Genomic DNA, 19,180 nt, shown 5'->3' with positions numbered 1-19,180 from the left:
TCATCTGCATAGCAATGAAAGGGAATATTGTACTTCCTAAAAATCCCTCCCAAAGGCAGCATATATAATGAAAACAAGACTGGACCCAAAATGGACCCCTGAGGTACACCACAACTAATAGGGGCTGAGGAAGAGGAGAATTCCCCCAGGGCTACAGAAAAAGACCTCTCAGACAAATATGATCTAAACCATGACAAAACTGTGCCTTTAAGACCGACAGCATGTTCAAGTCTAGACAAAAGAATGTTGTGGTCCACCGTGTCAAAGGCAGCAGTCAAGTCTAAAAGAACAAAGACAGCAGAACAACCTGAGTCAACAATTAAAAGAAGGTCATTTAAAAACAACCTTTTCCCATATTTTGGACAAAAAGGAAGTTTAGAAATTGGCCTGTAATTATAAAGAACACTTGGCTCGAGATTTTTCTTTTTAATAATAGGCTGCACAACAGCATGCTTAAAGGCAACTGTTACACAGCCTGATAATGGTGAGCCATTTAATATGAGCAAAATACTAGGCCCAATAATGTTAAGAGTTTCTATGAGCAGGAAAGATGGGACAATATCTTGAGGGGAATTAGAAGGTCTTAGATGAGAGACCACTTCCTTTAAAACTGAAAAAGTCACCTGCTCAAACTGCTGAAAAACAGCATTTAGAAGGTGAAGCTTGATCTAAAACAGCCAGTGATTGTGAAGACCGTAAGTAGGAGATTTTATCAGCAAAGTGTATCAAGAACTGATCACAAAGTGCAGAAGAAGCATCTATAGGAAGAGTGTCACAGGGGTTAATAATAGTTCAAAATATTTAAAAGAACTTGTGGCTTGTGACTCTTTCTGGAAATCAGGTTAGACAGAAAAGCAGATTTTGCAGCTTTAACAGTCCTCTGATATTCTGATAGATGGTCACGCAGGATCCCTGCATGACGCAGCAGATTAGAATTAAGTATAAAAACATTTTTTTTAAAAATCACCAAATTAATATACACATTCCAGTAACAATGCAACACACAGTTTTAGTAATGTATGGCTTAACAAGTCGCACATATGAAATGTATTCCTCAGCAGAGAATCTATAATGTACTTAAAATATGCTGTAAATTAAAGAATGAGTGAAAATTTGGCACTTCCAGCTAATTTAAAACCAAAGCTCAGAACATAACCTGTTCCCTACCCAATTATGTGTTCAGCATAAGTTAGCATGGTGATTTAGCCAGGACACAGAAAACTCTAACTTGAAGCTCGACGCAGCTCACTAAGCCATTAATCTCATGTTGGATTGCATTTAGCTGAGCATGTCAAAAATATATTTAGCTATCATTAAGTCATTGGTAGATGCCATCTGTATTGGTCTGAGTTTTGTGTTTCGTTGTGTAACCAGTACTAGCATATCTACTTGTATTTCATGTATTATTTGGTATTGAAAGCTGTTTCATCAGTCTCATCAGCTCTCCACTCTCACCCCTATGTCCTCTCTCACCCACTCTTTCTCCCTCATCCTCTTCATATTATCTCTCTCTTAATGAGTAAATCAGATCAGGTAAAACTGCATGTTTAGAGTTATAGCAGCTCTAAATAGAAGGAAGTCCAATGTAAAGGACACACACTGTATACACTCAAGAATTCAATTTCTCAGCTTTTTCTTTCCTACCCTTAGTTATTTTCTTGCTGTCTGGCCGAAAACAGCAGGTACTGTTTGCGGGGGAGTTAAGAGAGAGGGAGAGAGAGTGGCAGTGAAGGGTGGAGTGAGTGAGGGATGAGGGCAGGAGAGTGGAGCATAGTGAAGAAAAGTTGATGTGCAGTACAGGAGATTACAGGGTTACGAGTGAGTGTGTGTGTGTGTGTGTGTGTGTGTGTGTGTGTGTGTGTGTGTGTGTGTGTGTGTGTGTGTGTGTGTGTGTGTGTGTGTGTGTGTGTGTGTGTGTCAACTGGACATGTTCAGCAGATGCGGAGGTAGATGTACTTCTCCAACGAGAGGACACGAAGAGCCCTCCACACGCACACAAACAGAGAAAGAGGAGACAACAATTGTTGGTGCAAAGATTAACAGTGCAAATGTCAATGTTTTTTACTGTGCCATGCAGCTATTCTGCACATCTTCTTGAAAATACATTTTTAATCCAAACTTGTATTTCTTAGGAGTAAGTAAATTGTTTCCACATACCTCCTTTATTTTAGGTATCATTTTGGTATTGGTACCTAACATAAGCATTGCACACAGCCCTACCTACACCATCAGTGTTACACCCATTAGAGGAAACTGATACACATGGAAACATACGCTTCCCCATCTTAACAAGCTCTATCAAGGTGCACAAAAGCAAGACACCTACGTAACGCCCACACTGCAGTGACTCCGTTGCAGACTGTGTGAACACTACGCAGCTCCCAGATCTGGAAGTTTGCAATTGTGCGAATGTGATTAAAAGCAATGCTGATTAAAAATCATGCGTGCAAATACATTAACCATGAGACACACAGCGAGCACAGTGAAAAATGTGATCAAGTGAGTAGGGGATGGAATTCAGTGACAGAAAAGGAGACGGATGAATGAAGCAGAGCGTGGGATGAAAGGAAAAAGAGAGACTGAAAGGCCATGATGGACAGAAACTGAGAGAAGGAGACGGCGTGAATGAAAGACAGTGAATGCAGTGAATGAGCAAGAGACGGAGCGGATGAGAGAGAGTGAGACAGAGAGAGAGAGGATAAGGGTGGAGGTGTTAGCTGGACCACGTAAAATCGCTCTGTGCCAAAACTTTTACAGCGCTGGCACAGAGCTGAAACTGAAATCGAACGGCGCGAGAAGCCAGACAGACTGTAGTGTCTCCTGAAAAGGCAGTTTTATTGTTTTGTCACTCTGTTCTCATTTTATTTAATATTAGAATAACTATCAAAAGAGACACCATATTATTAAATAATATTCACTGGGGGATAGTAGATCTAGCTGCTTTATAAAGTGTTTTCTTACTACAAGTCCACTGCTATTTTGCACGGTCCAAAATATTAAATATTAAAAGCGCATGTTCCTGGCTTTGATGATTGTATGGTTGTAATTGTTGAACTGACAGTTACTTCTTCTTTCCCCTTTTTTCAAATGTTGTGACCCGTTTGTGACTTTAAGGCTGATAGTTAGGCATTGCGTCACAGTGCACTCCTCCTGTAGTAAACTGCAAAATGATTTGGTGAACATCTGGCTTGTTTTTTATAGCAGATTTTAGGTCTATTGTTGTTTCCTGGCCAAGAAAAGTCTCTCTAAATGAAGCCATAGTCACAGCAAACAGTCACATGCAACAAACACAAATGGAGTGTTTTCATAACTCTTTAGCATTAACAGATTTTCTGGAAGCCTTTGCATCAAAGCCTGAGTGAAAAGGGTGCTTTTGTTCAAGTCTAATTATTTTATTTTGTTTACACCCTTACTTGTCTTATGAGCATCACCAACCCAAGGTCGCAGTTTGCCTGCCAAGTGAAATCCTCTGTGTTTTTGTGTAACAACATGAAAAATGATCGGCGTAGAGATGGAGGAGGAGAATAGAGGAGAAGAAGAGTGGATGGATTGATGGAAGGGAGAGAGAGAAAGAGGAGGAGTGATATGGGTGTGCTGACTCACTCTGACCCTTCTCCCTGCTCCACCAGCGGCATCGTGGGTATTTATACATTGGCGTAGGCTGTTCACCCCCCTTATATAAGGAGTTACACACATACACACACAGACACGAGGGGAGGTGCCCAAGGTGAATGGTGTGTTTTGTTCGCATCATTGACTTTCTTCTTCTTGCATTCGATTCTTTATCATCTCGCTCTTCTTCCTGTCTTCCTCCTGTTGCATCAGCCTCTTCTTTGAGTCTTTCACCCCACTCATCAGGAAGTTTCCTCTTCTCTGAGACAGTAGGAAGAGCAAGAAACAGAAACAGCAACAGTAGTGCTCGCCTAGGCCTTTCTCTACGCTGTTTAAACACTGTGCCAGGTCTGCGAGGCTGCAGTCAGGCAGAAGGTGTGATGCAGGTGTTTTGCAGTCGAATGAGTGAACCCAGTCAGTCAGGATACACCCACTGGTACACCTGTTCAAGTGCTCATTTACACAAATATCTAATTAGGAAATCCTGTGGCAGCAACTCAGTGCTTTTAGACATGTAGAAGAAAAGTGATTTAATGACTTTGAATGTATCATTGTTGTTGCTGCCAGATAGGTTGGTCTGCTGAGCTACTGGGATTTTCCCCCACAACCATCTTTGAAGTTTACAGAGAATGGTCTGAAAAAATAGAAAATATCCAGTGAGCGGCAGTTCTCCAGGTCAAAATGCCTTGTTGATGTTAGAGGAGAATGGCCAGACTGCTTCAAGCTAATAGGAAGGCAGCAGTAATTCAAATAACCACTGAGACTTTGGAGCCCTTACTACCAATTAAAATACCAAAAAAATGAACCCCACAGTCTATCTGAGTGTTGTTGTTGATCATGTCCATTCCTTAATGACCACAGTGTTCCCATCTTCCGATGGCTGCTTCCAGCAGGATAATGTGCCGTGTCCCAAAGCTCAGATCATCTAAAACTGGTTTCTTAAACATGACAGTGAGTTCACTGCACTCAAATGGCCTCCACAGTCACCAGACCTCAATCCAACAGAGCACCTTTGAGATGTGGTGGAACAGGAGATACATATCATGGATGTGCAGCCAACAAATTTGCAGCAACTTTGTGATGCTCTCATGTCAAATATGAACCAAAAATGGGGTCCAACTGGCTACTAGCAAGGTATACTTAATAAAGTGTCTGGGGAGTGTACATGTAAGTTTTTATGTCACAATATAACCCTGGCTATATTGTGACATAATTACACCAGGGTTTAGCATAAACCCTGGTGTAATTATTTTCCATAATTACCTCCACCAAGGAGGTTATGTGTTTAGTAATGTTTGTGTGTGTGTGAGTTATTCTGTTTGTAAACACAATAGCTCAAAAAGTTTTGAATGAAATCTGATAAAACTTTGTAGGGGTGTACAGTAAGGTCATGTTAACAGTCCATTAAAAGTTGGCTTACATCCACCAAGGTCTTTAAGGTCAACTTAATGATTTATTGGTCAAAATTGACAAAATGCCTTATACCTATGGTGAAAGTGTAGTGTGTATTGTCAACATACAGAAAGTATCGTATAAAGATTTAAAATGTCACATTTGACCTCTGACCTCTCCTTCAAGGTAAATAGATTAATCTGAAGGTCAAAGTGATAATAATGCATGATGTTTTTTTACTGCCCTTGTTTGTATAGTCATCATATAGGCATACAGGGAATGATATATGGGGATTCAAAATATCATGATACTTTGGACCTCTGACCTCTTCTTGAAGGTCAAATAAGGCCAAACTTACATAAAATGTCTTTAAAATTCTGCTGCCTTTGCTTGTATTGTCAGCATTTAGGAAATGATACTGATATATGGAAGTTCTAAATATCTCTTTACAGTTTGCATCCAACTATCGTGTCATATTTGACCTCTGACCTCACTTTTACCTTTCACATCTGCTTTTCTTTCAAGTTGACCCCAAAAAGTGTTATATCTTTAATTGTATTGTCAAGCAAAAGAGAATGAGCCACCTAGCTAGTTATATAATATTATGCTGCAGTATATTTCTAATAAGCTCAAGTTATTCATGTCCAGTTATTTGCAAATTAATACCTATTATTCATTACCTGCTCCCATATAATGTTTGTGTAATCAGAAAAAACATCTGTCATGTTGCCCGTATCTGATTTTTTTTGCTGCACTACAAATTTCTTAAAAGTACATTTAAAAAGATCAAAGAAAGCAAAATGAATTCATAAAAAATACAACACTATTCCCTTAAAAGTGAATACTGCCCTGAGAGTGCGCTGCCTTGGTGGAGGTTTGCGCTCTTGTTATTTTAGAAGTTAAATGAGAAGCTGAGAGATCCTCCAGCATCAGTGGGAACATTGTGGCTTCTCAGTACATCATAGAAGGTTAAGATAAACATGCTTAAGTTATGTGTTGATATTGTCAATGCCAAACCAAACAGACACACACGCACACACACACATATATATATATGAAAAATAACTATTCAAGATTGAAGACCTTCGTTGTCAGAAGCAAAAAATTCTTCATCTCTTATATTCGTCATGTTAATTGATGTGTGTTTTTATACATATGTTTGTTTGCTTTATAGTAATGACTGAAATTCTGAAGAAAAAGTTCAAATCTGACCCTCAGTAATATTCGTATCAGTCCGTGTTTTTTTTTTCTCTAGTAACTAATCAAATGTATGTCAGTTATGGTAAGCATTGACCATGTAGGAAACACTGTAGGTGACATCCTACTGTGGCTATAGATTAATAAAAACGTGCAGCTACAGATTTCTGTGTGGTGTGGCATTGAACCTGGTTACTGAAATCTAAATCTGGGGCATCACTGCATGTCACTGCATCTCGCATGCACACCAAAACAAACGCACAGGCACAGGCACATTGGCAGCTCATTAGAGGGAAAGGCTGTGTACGACATCAGTGTTCTGCCAACATTTCATAAACAGAATATACTGGAGCAAGCTGGAGAAGAGAGATGAAGAGAGCGGAGTGGGGAACAAAAAATTAAAAGGGGGGGGAAAAAAAGAGCATAAATGAGAAGATTAAAAAAAATAGAAAAGCGCTTCACTGAATTAGAGCTCAGTAAATGCTGGCTCTGATACGTGTTCCTAATGAAAACATTAATTGCTACTTGTTTCGGTTCAGTATGAGAGCAAAGGATTTATTATCTGTACTCAGAAAGTTTTTAGGTTTTTGTGTGCACTGAGTAATCTTTCTCAAAATGTTCTTCATGTTCTTCATGATGCAGTCTTACTGTAGTGCAGTGTCTCTCTGTTTGATTCCTCTTTTGGACCGTATTGATAGACAGAAAGCCTGATGGGAAGATGATATTGACTGACAATAAGCTTTTATATAATCATGTCATGTGACTGTTGGAGAGGGATTAGGGCAATGTGGCATACTTCAAAGAGCTATAGTTACACAAACATATTTCAAGAGGTAGTCACAGAGTGTGTGTGTGTGTAGGTGTGTGTGTGTGTGTGTGTGTGTGTGTGTGTGTGTGTGTGTGTGTGTGTGTGTGTGTGTGTGTGTGTCTGTCTTGGTATGAAAGCTTTCATTTCTTCTGCAACACCAAATGATACACATTATGAAACTTTTTGCATTTTGCTTCCAATGGCTATATTAAGACCTGAACAACCATTAAAAACAATTTGGGAATAAAATCACCGCTAATGACTGAATTCATTATGGATTAATCTGGAGATTATTTTTTTCAGAATTTAACCAGTTGTTTGCAAGCAACATTTCAGAGGAAAGCAAAAAAAAAAAAATAAAAATGTTCATCATGCTTGGACCCAGAGTCCAAAATCTCATCTTCATGATTTTAACTTCTGACAGTCAGCCAAAAACAAGAAATTTATTGTAAATGAAAAATGTACATGCTACACAGATATAGCAAGTTTACACACTTATGACAGTAATGCATTTTTGCTACCAAGTGAAAAGCTTTTTTTGTTGTTAAAGTAATTCATTATCAAATACTGTAGTATAAATCTGAGTTTGCCTTTCAGTTTCATTGTTATTGCACATTACAGGACTTAAAATATAATATACTGTGGACAGCTGACTGCATGCAGTGATTGTCCACTCCTGGGGGGGAAACGGCCTATGAAAATCTTTGCTTTTGGGACATGTTTGCACTTGCATAGCTGTAAATTCTCTAAAACCACAGAGAAAAGGGCTAGCGGGGTTTCAGTGACCTACCATTTGAGATTTGAGCTGGTTTATCCACCAGTTTCTCATTGGTTAAAAAAAGAAATAACTAAATAAAATTAATATTTAAAAATTGTGCTAAATGCAACCAATAACTTCATGCTGTGCCAAACTCTGCAGGTGCTTTCCATTTCAGCAATATAAACTGAAGATTAACAAACTGATAAGAGATACTGAGATGGAGACACTAAAAAAAAAAAAGAGAGACCAGTGGAAAGATAAAGATGGGAGAAACTGTGCCTGGGTGTAGTATGTACATTAAACTCTTTGCGTGTGTGGTCTTGATGAATATCATAAATATTTAATGTCTACGATAAATAATGAAGGCACGGCAGGATGCCAGCTACACGAGTGTCAAAGTACACAGAGGGCACCAAGAGGGCAGAGATGTGTGGAGTAGAAGGAGGGGGGAAAAGGGAGCGTTTGTGAGGGATGTAGCTAGGGAACAACCCTCAGTTTAATCCATGCAACAGTCAGAGCAGGATAACACAATCTGACTTTGGTAACTGCAGCTGTTGAATGCTGAAAAATAAATGTTTTATCTTGGTTTCATTAGCAAAAACCACACCATCTACTGAGATTGTTTATAAAATATTTAGTGTATTAGGGACTCCCAAATTGGAAGGAAGAAACAGGATGACAGGAACACTTCCAGAAGAATCTACCACGGCTTCTGAGCTTGGCATCCCCTAAGAAATGATAGAGAGGGTGGGAAAAAAAAGGTGGGCATGGTGGGGAAATGGGAAGAGACAGGTAAACAGAGCAGGATTGCTTGCACAGTTCTAGAGTATTTGAACCTTGGTTCCAGCCGTCAGCTCTGAAAAGTTAGCCCCACCCCACAAGTTGACTGGATTGAATTTGTTACCTATTGGCTTTTTCAGTCTATGCTTTTTTTGTGCACTGCAAGTCATGGTATATATAGAGAAGCTGACACAAGAAGTAGCGTCATCTGAACTTTTCCATTGTTTCAATGTGCTTGACCACTGCAGTTAAATCAGAAACTGCAGCAAAAATGCAAAGATAAGCTGTTGGTGAAGCAGTTCTATTCAACTTTATTTATATAGCACAAATTCACAACAACAGTCACCTCAAGGTGCTTTATATTGTAAGGTAAAGAGGCCATAATACTGGAAAGAAACCCCAGCAATCACACGACCCCCTATGAGCAAGCCCTTGGCAACAGTGGGAAGGAAGAACGCTCTTTAACAGGAAGAAACCTCCAGATGGGCCAAGCTCAGGGAGGGGCAGCCATCTGGCACGAATGTTTAGTGGGTGAGGGACAAGAGAAGAGAGCAGAGAGAGACAGCAAGTGTGGAATACCTTCAACCTGACCTTTAGTTTCCTCCATTCTTTACATCTCCCACTAGCAAACAGCGCACTGCTATTGGCTCATTAGGCGGTAAACACAGAATAATGATAGCACCGAATAGGTCGGCCCGCTGTCACTGATATGCAATCCGTCATTTCCAGTTGGGCTTAGAGCAACATTAGACCATGTGACCAATAATGACACTGTGTGATATAAATATAAAATCTTTGTTTTCATCATGTAATAAAGCACATCTTTTGACTGGAAATTACATGATCTTACAATCACACCCTCTTCTTCTGCAGTCATTTAATGGGATCCAACTGGGAAACTGGCATGACCTATTGTTTGCCTCAATGCATGCAACTCCCAGTATTTGTTAACAGCACTGGATACAAAAATGCACAGTAAATAGCTTTTTCTGCTAAAGTTCTTAAGTTTCAATAGGAATTTGCTCTACAGCTAAAAGCAATTTTATTCATTTATTTTACAATAATCATTTTTCTCACATCACTTCTCCGGGGTACAGCACCCCACCCAGAGACTCCAAGAAGGTCGGGAACTGTGTACTGACACCTGTCATGTAAGCTCAACCCCAACCTGAAAGAACAGGGAAACATCCCCAATGTAAAGGGACCGAACTGTGGGAAAAGAACCTCATGCCTCAGACACTAGCTCAGGCTCCTTCCCCACCATGTTTCTTGCTCCATGATAACATGGAAGCCAGTGAACGTACTCCTGAACGATCCTCCTTTTTGATCCTTAGAAAAGCCAAGAATATATAAATTTATAAAGTTTTGTTGAGTATGACCTGAAATGAGTGACTGAACCCATATACACATCAGGAACGTGTTTAAAGAGGTTGCCGAGGGCAGTTTCACATAGAGTTCTAGGACCACAAGTCTTACTGCTGTCACAGCAATCGCCCCCTGGTGGCTGAAAAAAGCATTAAGGAACTTCCATATTGGCGTTAGTTTGTTTTTGTTTGTTTGTTTTTTAACCCTGAAGCTAAATCCATCTTTATTACTGTCTGTGGTTCCCTTTAAGTGAACTTTTCAACCAGTCATTAATTGACCTGTGCATTGTGTCTCAGCACAACTGGCTGACTAAAGGACTTCTTTCAAGAAGGCCTCCTTCTCTTTGTGTCAGACAGCGTGGGACCATGAATCCAGGATATGGGATCTGGGTGTTTGTGATATTAGATGATGCCCTCTGTGAGTGTGTAGGGTCAGCTAAATGGATGTGTATAGAATTGATCAAGTAACTACTAATTCACTGATTTAAAGAGGGAAAAGGGGGGCATATTTTAGTTCTGACACTATTTTTGTAAAAAGAGGTGTTTGCTTTGGCTCAAAGGTCATATCCTTGAATGGCATACACCACTATTTTAGTAGCAGGTGTGTGTGTGTGTGTGTGTGTGTGTGTGTGTGTGTGTGTGTGTGTGTGTGTGTGTGTGTGTGTGTGTGTGCGCGCGCGCGCGCATTAGTGTGTTTTCATTAGGGATTTGGCAGTAGCAATACTCGAAAAGAGCAGTTGCCTTGAAGCAATATGTGCACACAGCTCACACATTTCTCTCTGTACTCCCATCCCTCCACCCTCACACCCATGTATTCAATCTGCGATATCACTGGAATGAGTGGGTGGTCTTTGTGTGTGTGCGTGTGTGTGTATGTGGTACAGTATCATTGCAGTGAGTAGGTGGTGTAACCAAAGAGAGGATGTTGCGTGGGAGTGAAGTACCATTGAGGTGCGCATGATTTATGTGTGTGCTGGAGAAAGTTTCTTTGTGTTAATTATAACCCCTATGATCACCACAGGTTTGCCAATAGGAAAAATTAGATAGAATATGACACAATGCAAGCTGATCTCCAAAGATGTAAGTGAGATCATGGTGATAACTGCTGGTCAACAATCAACAGCATATAACTGTTTTACTAATATGGTGTTTTCAATATGCCAGAAGGTATACAGAGAAGGCCCAACTCCAGCAGCCTGGGAATGGGGCTAACTTATAAGTGATTTATTAAACACCAGCAACACATTATTAAGCTGTAAAGTCAAAGGTGTCTTCATGGACTCCGTTCATTTCAGCTTAGCAGGAAAATCTGCTTTTATCCCTTTTCCAACATTTGTTTGTTTCTCCTCCTCAACTGTGTGTGTCGTTGTCAAACAAGTGAAAGTAAAGATGATGTTACGTAATTTGACACCAGCTGTAAGTGTACTGAGATTGCCATTCAAATGCTTTGCTTGTGATGATAGTTTTAATTTATACAGTTAAATTTATAGTGTGTTCACGCCTAATAAATTTGTTCATGTGTTCTATGATTTTATTTAATTTTTTTCTGTCATTTAACTAACAAGAACAGCACTAGATTTGAGTTCTGGGACCTCCTGAGTTACAAATTAACCAAATAAACATTTTTTTTTTTTTTTTCCATTTCACAAGATAACCTGTGAGTGAAGCTCAGATGCAAAGGAAGAACAGGGTCACTGCATGCAAGTGGCTGAGGGGGGAGGGGAGAGGGGGGGGGGGGGGGCAAGGGCGGATTTGCATATTCATAGATGTATGCATACTAAATTAGGCACAAAAAAAGGAAGCAAACCTTCACTAGAGTCGTGGCTGTTTTTAAGTAGTGTTTTTGGTTTGAAAAAAATGACTCGGGTGATTCACAAAACACTTGGTAATTTATTAATCAGTTTGTTATTTTTAGTGTGCTTTAATAGAGTGACAGCAAGAGTTTCAGTAGTTGTTTTATAACCTGTTTCTGGCTACCACTGTTCTCAAAGTGCATTTAGTACACCTCTGCATTTTCCATCTGACATACATGCTATGTAAATATACTCCTGGGCACAGTCATAAGGACTGTGTATGTGAGATATATTTAGCTTCCTCTGTTAGTCTTGCCTGTCACTGGAGCTGACATTGATCTGGGGGGAGATGACAGACTCACTGTGCATCAAAGCTTTCACATGTTTCTGCACCACCGATTGTTACCAACACCGAAGGTGAAGCCATGTTATGCTTTTCATCTCATTTGGATTCTGATTGTATAGGCTTTCTTTGATCGTTCATGTGTGATGATGTGTATGCTTGTTATTTAAAAACAAAAAATACTTCAACCTTGAATAAACATTTAGATGTTTTTTAATCTGCTGACACAGTAAACTTTGGAAACACAGCAAATTCTGTTAATAAGAAGTCATTATTTGTACATACTGTACCATAAATATGAGGTTACATTTAACAGGATATCCAAGGCATTTAGAAGGTGCTCTTATAAAGAGTAGCTGACAGTGATTCAACGGTGCTAGAGTGACAATAAGAGAGTGTGGGTGTGAATCCCAGTGTACATTTACCACTGCTGAAGCTTTTCTTATGTTAAATAAGTGCTGCTTCTATCAGCCTAGGGACAGCAAAATAACTCAGCTTTCATCAAACCTTCTTCTAAAAATATCAGCGATTTCGCCTCAACAAGATTTAAGTCAGTGAGTCAGTAAATGCCGATAATACTCTTGTGGCTGGGATGTTTTGATCTTGATAAAGATGGTTAGTGTACTTGTTATATAATCTATGTTAGCTGTAGTCAGCTATGACTATATTTTTTGTGTGAATCCTACAGTACTGTCTTGAGCCACTTGCTTTAAATTTCGCTTCCAAGGGGCCAGACTTTCTTGTAATTTTTTAAAGTGTTTCTGAGCAACAGTTCTCCAGGCTTTCTAAAGGCCTTTCAGAGTTTTTGGCTGCTTTTTCATTCACTTTCAGTCCAGTCCTTGAACCTGACCATTTTTCACAGGAATGTTATTTTTTGTTTGTTAAGTCAAGCATAAAAAGTCACCTAATTCAAAGGATGTACATCACAGACAACTTAGCAAATAACTAATTTCAAATTGTGTCTTTAGACACTTTGTTACAAGCAGCCTGTTGCAAACATACATAATTTGTTCCCATTTCCTTAGTCAAATCTATAAAAAAAATGGAAGGGATAACAGTTTGACGGGCATGAAAAAAAGTATTTTTGCACCACCAAGGTGATTCCCAAAGAGCTATTAGCCAAAAACTTGGTGTATCTTGAATGTTGCACAGTGGGTCCTCAAAAAGTTTGAAGAAACTGGACAAGTAGAGGACAAAAAGAAGAAGTAGTAGGCCTTAAAAACTATCTACAGCAGACGAACAGTATCTGAAAGCTATGTCCTTCAGAAATGAGAAAAATCCAGCAAAGACCTGACAGAGGACCTGAGAGATGTATCTGGCCCTTCATCTGATACTCACTGAAGACTCATCAGAAATGGTCTCAGTGGAAGGGTGGCTGTAATAAAGGCCACTTCTTAAGGAAGGGAAACAGGTTCTAATTGCCATCAGTATATACAGAGGAGGTCAGGACAGAGGTACAACAGAGTGTCTACAGCCATCTTTAAAACATGGTGGAGGCGCTGTCATGGTTTGGGGCACCAACTTTCAGCCAGTGGAGATCTTGTCAAAATTGATAGAATCATGAACACAGAAGAGTACCATCTGGAAAGCATCTGATTGAAAACAGCTTCATTTTCCAGCATGGCAAAGATCCCAAACACACTGCAAGTGCAGTAAAAGCATACCTGGATAGAAAAAACACACAATATTGAGGTCCGGGCTCTTTGATCCCCCCAGAGCCTGGACCTCAACATTACTGAAACAGTGTGGGATCAGCTTGAGAGAAAACTGAACAAAAAGCAGCCAACATACAAGAAAAGCTTTGAATGTTGGAGCTTTTTCCACCCAAATACTGAAGGGCCAAATATGAGCTGATTCTGGCCCATATATAGCTGCCAGGTTTGGGCCTGGGTACAAGGTTCGATAACCTTTTAAAAACAGCAAGTAAAAGCCTGGAAAACAAGCACTATGTGTTCACTGGTCAAAGAAAAAATTTAAGATTGTCATTTTTAGATCTCAGAATGTCTTTACTGTGTACAGAACACTCATGTTTTCTCTTCCTCTTTTTCTCTCTTCACAGTGTGTTGTTTCGTGGTCCACAAACGTTGCCATGAGTTTGTCACTTTCTCCTGTCCGGGTGCTGATAAAGGGCCTGCGTCAGATGTGAGTACAAATAAATGAATCATTTTAAACTGAAGGCTGAGAGCATGAGAGTAAGAATATGCACAAGCAAGTGAAAGACACGTGGAAAGTGAGAGACGCAGAGAATTTCCTCCGTCACCTGTCGACACCAGTGTTACGGTTGAGCAGCCTCCATCTTTTTCTCTCTTTCTTTTTTTCTGTCTTGACAGTTCAACTGGAACCTCTAAGAGTTTCTCTAGTAAATTCATATATAGACTCAGAACAAAAAAAGTGATACTGTAAAATTCAGGGACGGCATGTAACACCTGCAGCTGCCAAATATAACCACTGTATTACAGTTGTTGGCCTTCAGACTCTATATGGAGAAAATTATGACCTTATATTTAACCACTGGGAGCCAAAGTAGCTGTAATTGCTGCCTGTATTCACTTGTTACTTTTCTTTGTGCTCGCAGAGATTTTATACTATAAATAACTCAAACTCAGATGTTCCCTTTATCTCTTTAGTATCTTTAAAGTTTGAAAAAACTCCATGCTGATTGTGAATGCGAAGTTATATGACAAGAATGCGAACTGTGATCTGTGGCTCGTGCAGACAACGCCACAGATCACAGTTCGCATTCTTTGACGTGAATTCAAAGAGTATTGTCAGAGGTTAAAAGCTGCGCCACCCTCGTATTATTATTAATTCTCTTTAAATGTTCTCTTCACCTTCTTATCCGCTCTAACAACATGAAGTGCTGTTAAGTGGTGTGCTGCTCTGTCAAGGAGCCGATAAGTTGTCTTTTCTTTGATTTATATTCTTAAAATGCAAATCTATTCTCCAGCATATCCTTCCAAAAAGGAGCAAAATGATCTGCCATTTTTTTTTCTTTCTCTTTCTCTCTTAAGAGTACTCTCCAGATGCCATTTTTATCCTCTCAAAAGCCCCTCCTTAACTTCCTCAGCCATGTCTTTACCTGCCTCTGGAGTACCCTTTTCAGGCTGACAAGCACACTTAGCATGCCGCCTTCAGAAAAACACTGTTTGGCTTCCTGTGGAATCTACTGTATAGCTGATAATTCTCTGCAATCTTTCCACTCAAAATACATATAACAAGTAGTTAATTTCTTTTTCCTTTAACTCCTTCTGCCACAGAGCATGACCACAAATAGTTTATTTTTTTGATAGCTTCCGTCACAGGCAGCACCTCAAATGCCAGGCCGGGCACAAATATACATTTCTAAACATCTGCCTGAGTTTTGTTTTATTCTTCGACACGGATAAAATTAGAACTTAAAAAAATGCAGTAAATTCAGTTTTCATGTAAATTACCAGTTTAGGCGAAGACTGAAGTTGTGCTTGCATTGACTTGCTGTTAAACTAATGTCTCTCCACTGTTCTCTTTATATGATAATAACTTTGTTTAATGATTTTGTGTACATGTTTTTACGGCTGGTTAACACTTTTTCAAATTACTTCCTCTCCTCTTGGTCTTCTCCTTCATCTTGTTCAGATGAAAGCCATTTTCTTCATTAGTGACTTCAAATGTCATTCCACATCTCTGTAATCTCCTCTCTATTTCCTCTGTATGTCCCCTCAGCCTTACTGGCACTTATCTGTATATTTCTATATTTGGTGCACATGCAACTCTCCCATCTCTTAATCTGTCTCCCATTGTTTCCCACTCCACCACACCAAACTCTGTCCTCTATTTAAATGCCACTCCACTCAGGGGGCCACTGCTCTTAATTACGGGGCCTCACCATCCCCACTATGTCATCTCTTTATGAGTTCATGGCCTTACGACCTTGGTTACTGCACAGTGGGAATGTAGGGTACCTCTGCTTCTAACTAGTTGTTCATTTAAATATAGACGACAGGAAGGCAAGAAGCCTCCTGATTACAAGAAAGGAGGATGGCGATGCCTCTGACAACACGCACTCACAAAATTGTTTTCCATGAAAATGGCATTTTGTCATATAACTATTTTAGTTAGAGAAGATGAGGATTTTGGCCAAGTCAGATCAGATATATAAACATATGCATACGTATGCATATTTGTCTCATTACAAGCACCTTGTTAACAAGTGCTCAAATTTTGTTATTAACATTGTGGATATAAATTAATTTCTTAATTACAATGTCAGACTTCACACAATGTCTTCACCTATATACACACACACACACACACACACGCACACATGCAGACACAGCCTTTTTGAGCTGACACGGAGAGGAGGAGTTTATCAGCACTCCAGTATTTTCATGCTAGACTAGCAAAAATAATGTATTTAAATAATATATATGGATAAATGTGCATTAGCTATAAAAAAAAACTGTTCTGGTTGATCATGCTGAGTCCTTGATACTGACAATTCTGTCATACAAAGAAAACAGAAAGACAGATTTGTCAGAAAGATTTTATTACCAGAAATATTACATTGTGCTCTGTGGCGATGAGCCCATCTCTCCCTTTTACCTTCTGCCCGTCTCTCCCTCTCTCTTTCTCTGTCAGCTATGTATGTTTATTAAAAGACGAATTCAATTATAGATCTGGGTTAATAGAATGGGCTCCCCGTGGGAGAGGTCGAGGGATGAGCTCCTCTAATGAAACCTACATTTCAGGCATGAAGGTGTATAGTGTATGTGCCTGAAATGTTTGTGTGTGTGTGTGTGTGTGTGTGTGTGTGTGTGTGGTGTGTGTGTGTGTGTGTGTGTGTGTGTGTGTGTGTGTGTGTGTGTGTGTGTGTGGATGCACAAGGATGGCATTGCTTCAAAGTAGACAGTTTATGTAGATTTTCACTCAAAATTTTAAATTACTTCAACTTTATGCACTTACACTTTTTAGAGTGCAGCAAGTAGATTCTCATATGGAAACATGACGGATGATATGTGTAGGGGAAAAAAAACTAACAATGATAAAATGACATTATGTGAAACTAGGCAGTGTGGGAGGATGTGGAACTATATCAACAGATTTAATCAATTTGTTGAACTAAAGAAATAATACAAACTGTTTCAGGGCAGCCATCTAATTTTGTCACAGAAGATGAGTAGATGAAGACCTGTTTTTATTTTTACAGAGTTGTCCAAGCTTTTTGTTTGTTTGTTTTTTGCTTAATTTGCTTATTTACTTTTTTTTCCTCCAAAGCTGTGTGAGCCAGAGCATAGCATAAAGACCCAAAAGAGGTCAAACTTTAGCTTGCCACGTAGCTGGCTGACATACCTTCACAATATGTGAATTATTAGTGTTTCCCCCTTTTTTCTAAACTGCAAAATAAAGCAACTGATCTTTTCCTTCAGAGCACTTAATTCCATGTTTTACTTGCCTTTTCTCCCTTTTTGACATTTTTGTTTGCAGTGCCTCTCCAGGTACACCAACACAGCAATTACACATTCCCCCATAGTGTACATTTATATATGGCTATTCTCATTTCTGTATATAAACAATATAAATGTGATTTCAACAACATATGAGCAAAAGGTATTTTACAGGTATGATGAGATATTTAGCAGTATGCCTGAAGGGATGGTTAAAAACACATTGAAGTTACAAGGCAACCTTTGAAAGGCAGAGGAAGGCTGATGGAGAGATTGCTGTTAAATATGCAGCGTGGCAGACTCCATCCCCTATCTCGTTATTACTCTCTTTCTTCACGGCTCTTTCAAAGCTCTTTTTCCAAGAATGATCGCTTGAGATATCTGTTTCGCTCACATCCTTTAAATAAGATCTCACACGCTTTCACTTACATGTTTCCCAGAGGAAGAATTATAAGCCTGAGTCAGGTAAACACTTGGCACTGCATTTATTTTATTGATCAGGACAGCAAAAGCAGCTGTTACAGCCTCCATTATATTACATTTTACTTTTTTGGAGGAAAGTTTACAGCATCTTATTGAGTTAGAGTGGGTGGCTGGTTTATTTTCACAGTCTTTGGGGAAATGCACGTACTTTTTCAGTAACAATATTATGAGTCAGGCTAACTTAAGTTGTTCTAAATTTAAATGTTACTCTGTGTACTCATTACTTCACATTATGTGATGATGCAAGCTACAATAAATGTCTTTAACCCCACAACCAAGGACCAAGAATAGATGCAGTTACTTTTTATTTTATCTTGATATTGTTACAGGATAAATGATGTGTTTTGCTACTAAAATTTAAGCTGTAAGCTATTTTATCATTTCCTTCAGTTCCCATTGTTTTGGTGCCTAATTTTAGTTTTGAGTAGTGTTTTTTTTTTTTTTTTAATAAAGACAGCTGGTTATTTCACCTAGGCACAGCTAAGTCAGATATGATGGCAGAATATATGTCATATATATGAAAGGAAATGCTAATAAAAATTGCCTAGCATGAGCACATTTATATATTTATAATTGAGCTCCATATAAAATAAACCCCACAAAAACCTTAAGGGTGCCTGTTGATGTGACACAGTTTGATGATAGCTGTAGTCTGTGCAGCGATAATGCCACCATCGATGTGTCAGAAAGGCGGTGAGTACTCGCTTTAGAAGAGTAAGTGGACTGAAGGCAAAATGAGTGAAGAAAAAGTTTTCATGTGAGTGACTGTCAGCGAGGATCTGCCTGTCACACAGAGTGTGAAGAACATGACAGGATTCGTAAGCAATTTTTGTGAGCTGGCTGATGCTAATGCCAGGGAATTTAAAAGACAGTAGAGTTTTAAAAAAACAAAAGAAGAGCAGAGAGTGAGAGACAACACAATGACAGGAAAATGGTCAAAACAGGGTACTGAGCATGGACTAATTGGCTAGTCACTGTCCTGTCATACTGGGCTGATGTTATGAGCGGGCTTTCTGTTTAGACACTAAAAAAAAAAAGAATAAAGAAACCCTAATTTGTTAAAAAAAAAACTCACCAGCTGTCTGCTTTAAGTAACTTGGGTCTTATTGAGTGAAATAAAAAGCTGAAACTGTTAAAAACTAGATGTACAGTGTAGGCACGAAAACACGTCAATACATTTTGGTAAGCAAATTTCCTGAGATGACTGATAATGCACAAAAACACA

The 19,180-nt window shown here is 39.1% G+C and overlaps 1 protein-coding gene across 2 annotated transcripts in view; it reads left to right on the top strand.

The window, feature by feature from the left end:
- Positions 1 to 19,180, top strand: part of prkcbb (protein kinase C, beta b) — a 101,316-nt gene that overhangs the window by 20,362 nt on the left and 61,774 nt on the right. For both annotated transcript variants that reach the window (XM_030735731.1, XM_030735730.1), the window contains exon 3: positions 14,109 to 14,191. In XM_030735731.1, coding sequence (XP_030591591.1) covers positions 14,109 to 14,191 — 83 coding nt within the window. The remainder of the gene's footprint in view (positions 1 to 14,108; positions 14,192 to 19,180) is intronic.

The sequence above is a fragment of the Archocentrus centrarchus genome, chromosome 8 (genome assembly GCF_007364275.1).
Source record: "Archocentrus centrarchus isolate MPI-CPG fArcCen1 chromosome 8, fArcCen1, whole genome shotgun sequence".
NCBI lineage: Eukaryota > Metazoa > Chordata > Actinopteri > Cichliformes > Cichlidae > Archocentrus > Archocentrus centrarchus.
The sequence above is the reverse complement of the archived record's forward strand: the minus strand, read 5'-3'. Positions and strand labels throughout refer to the sequence as shown.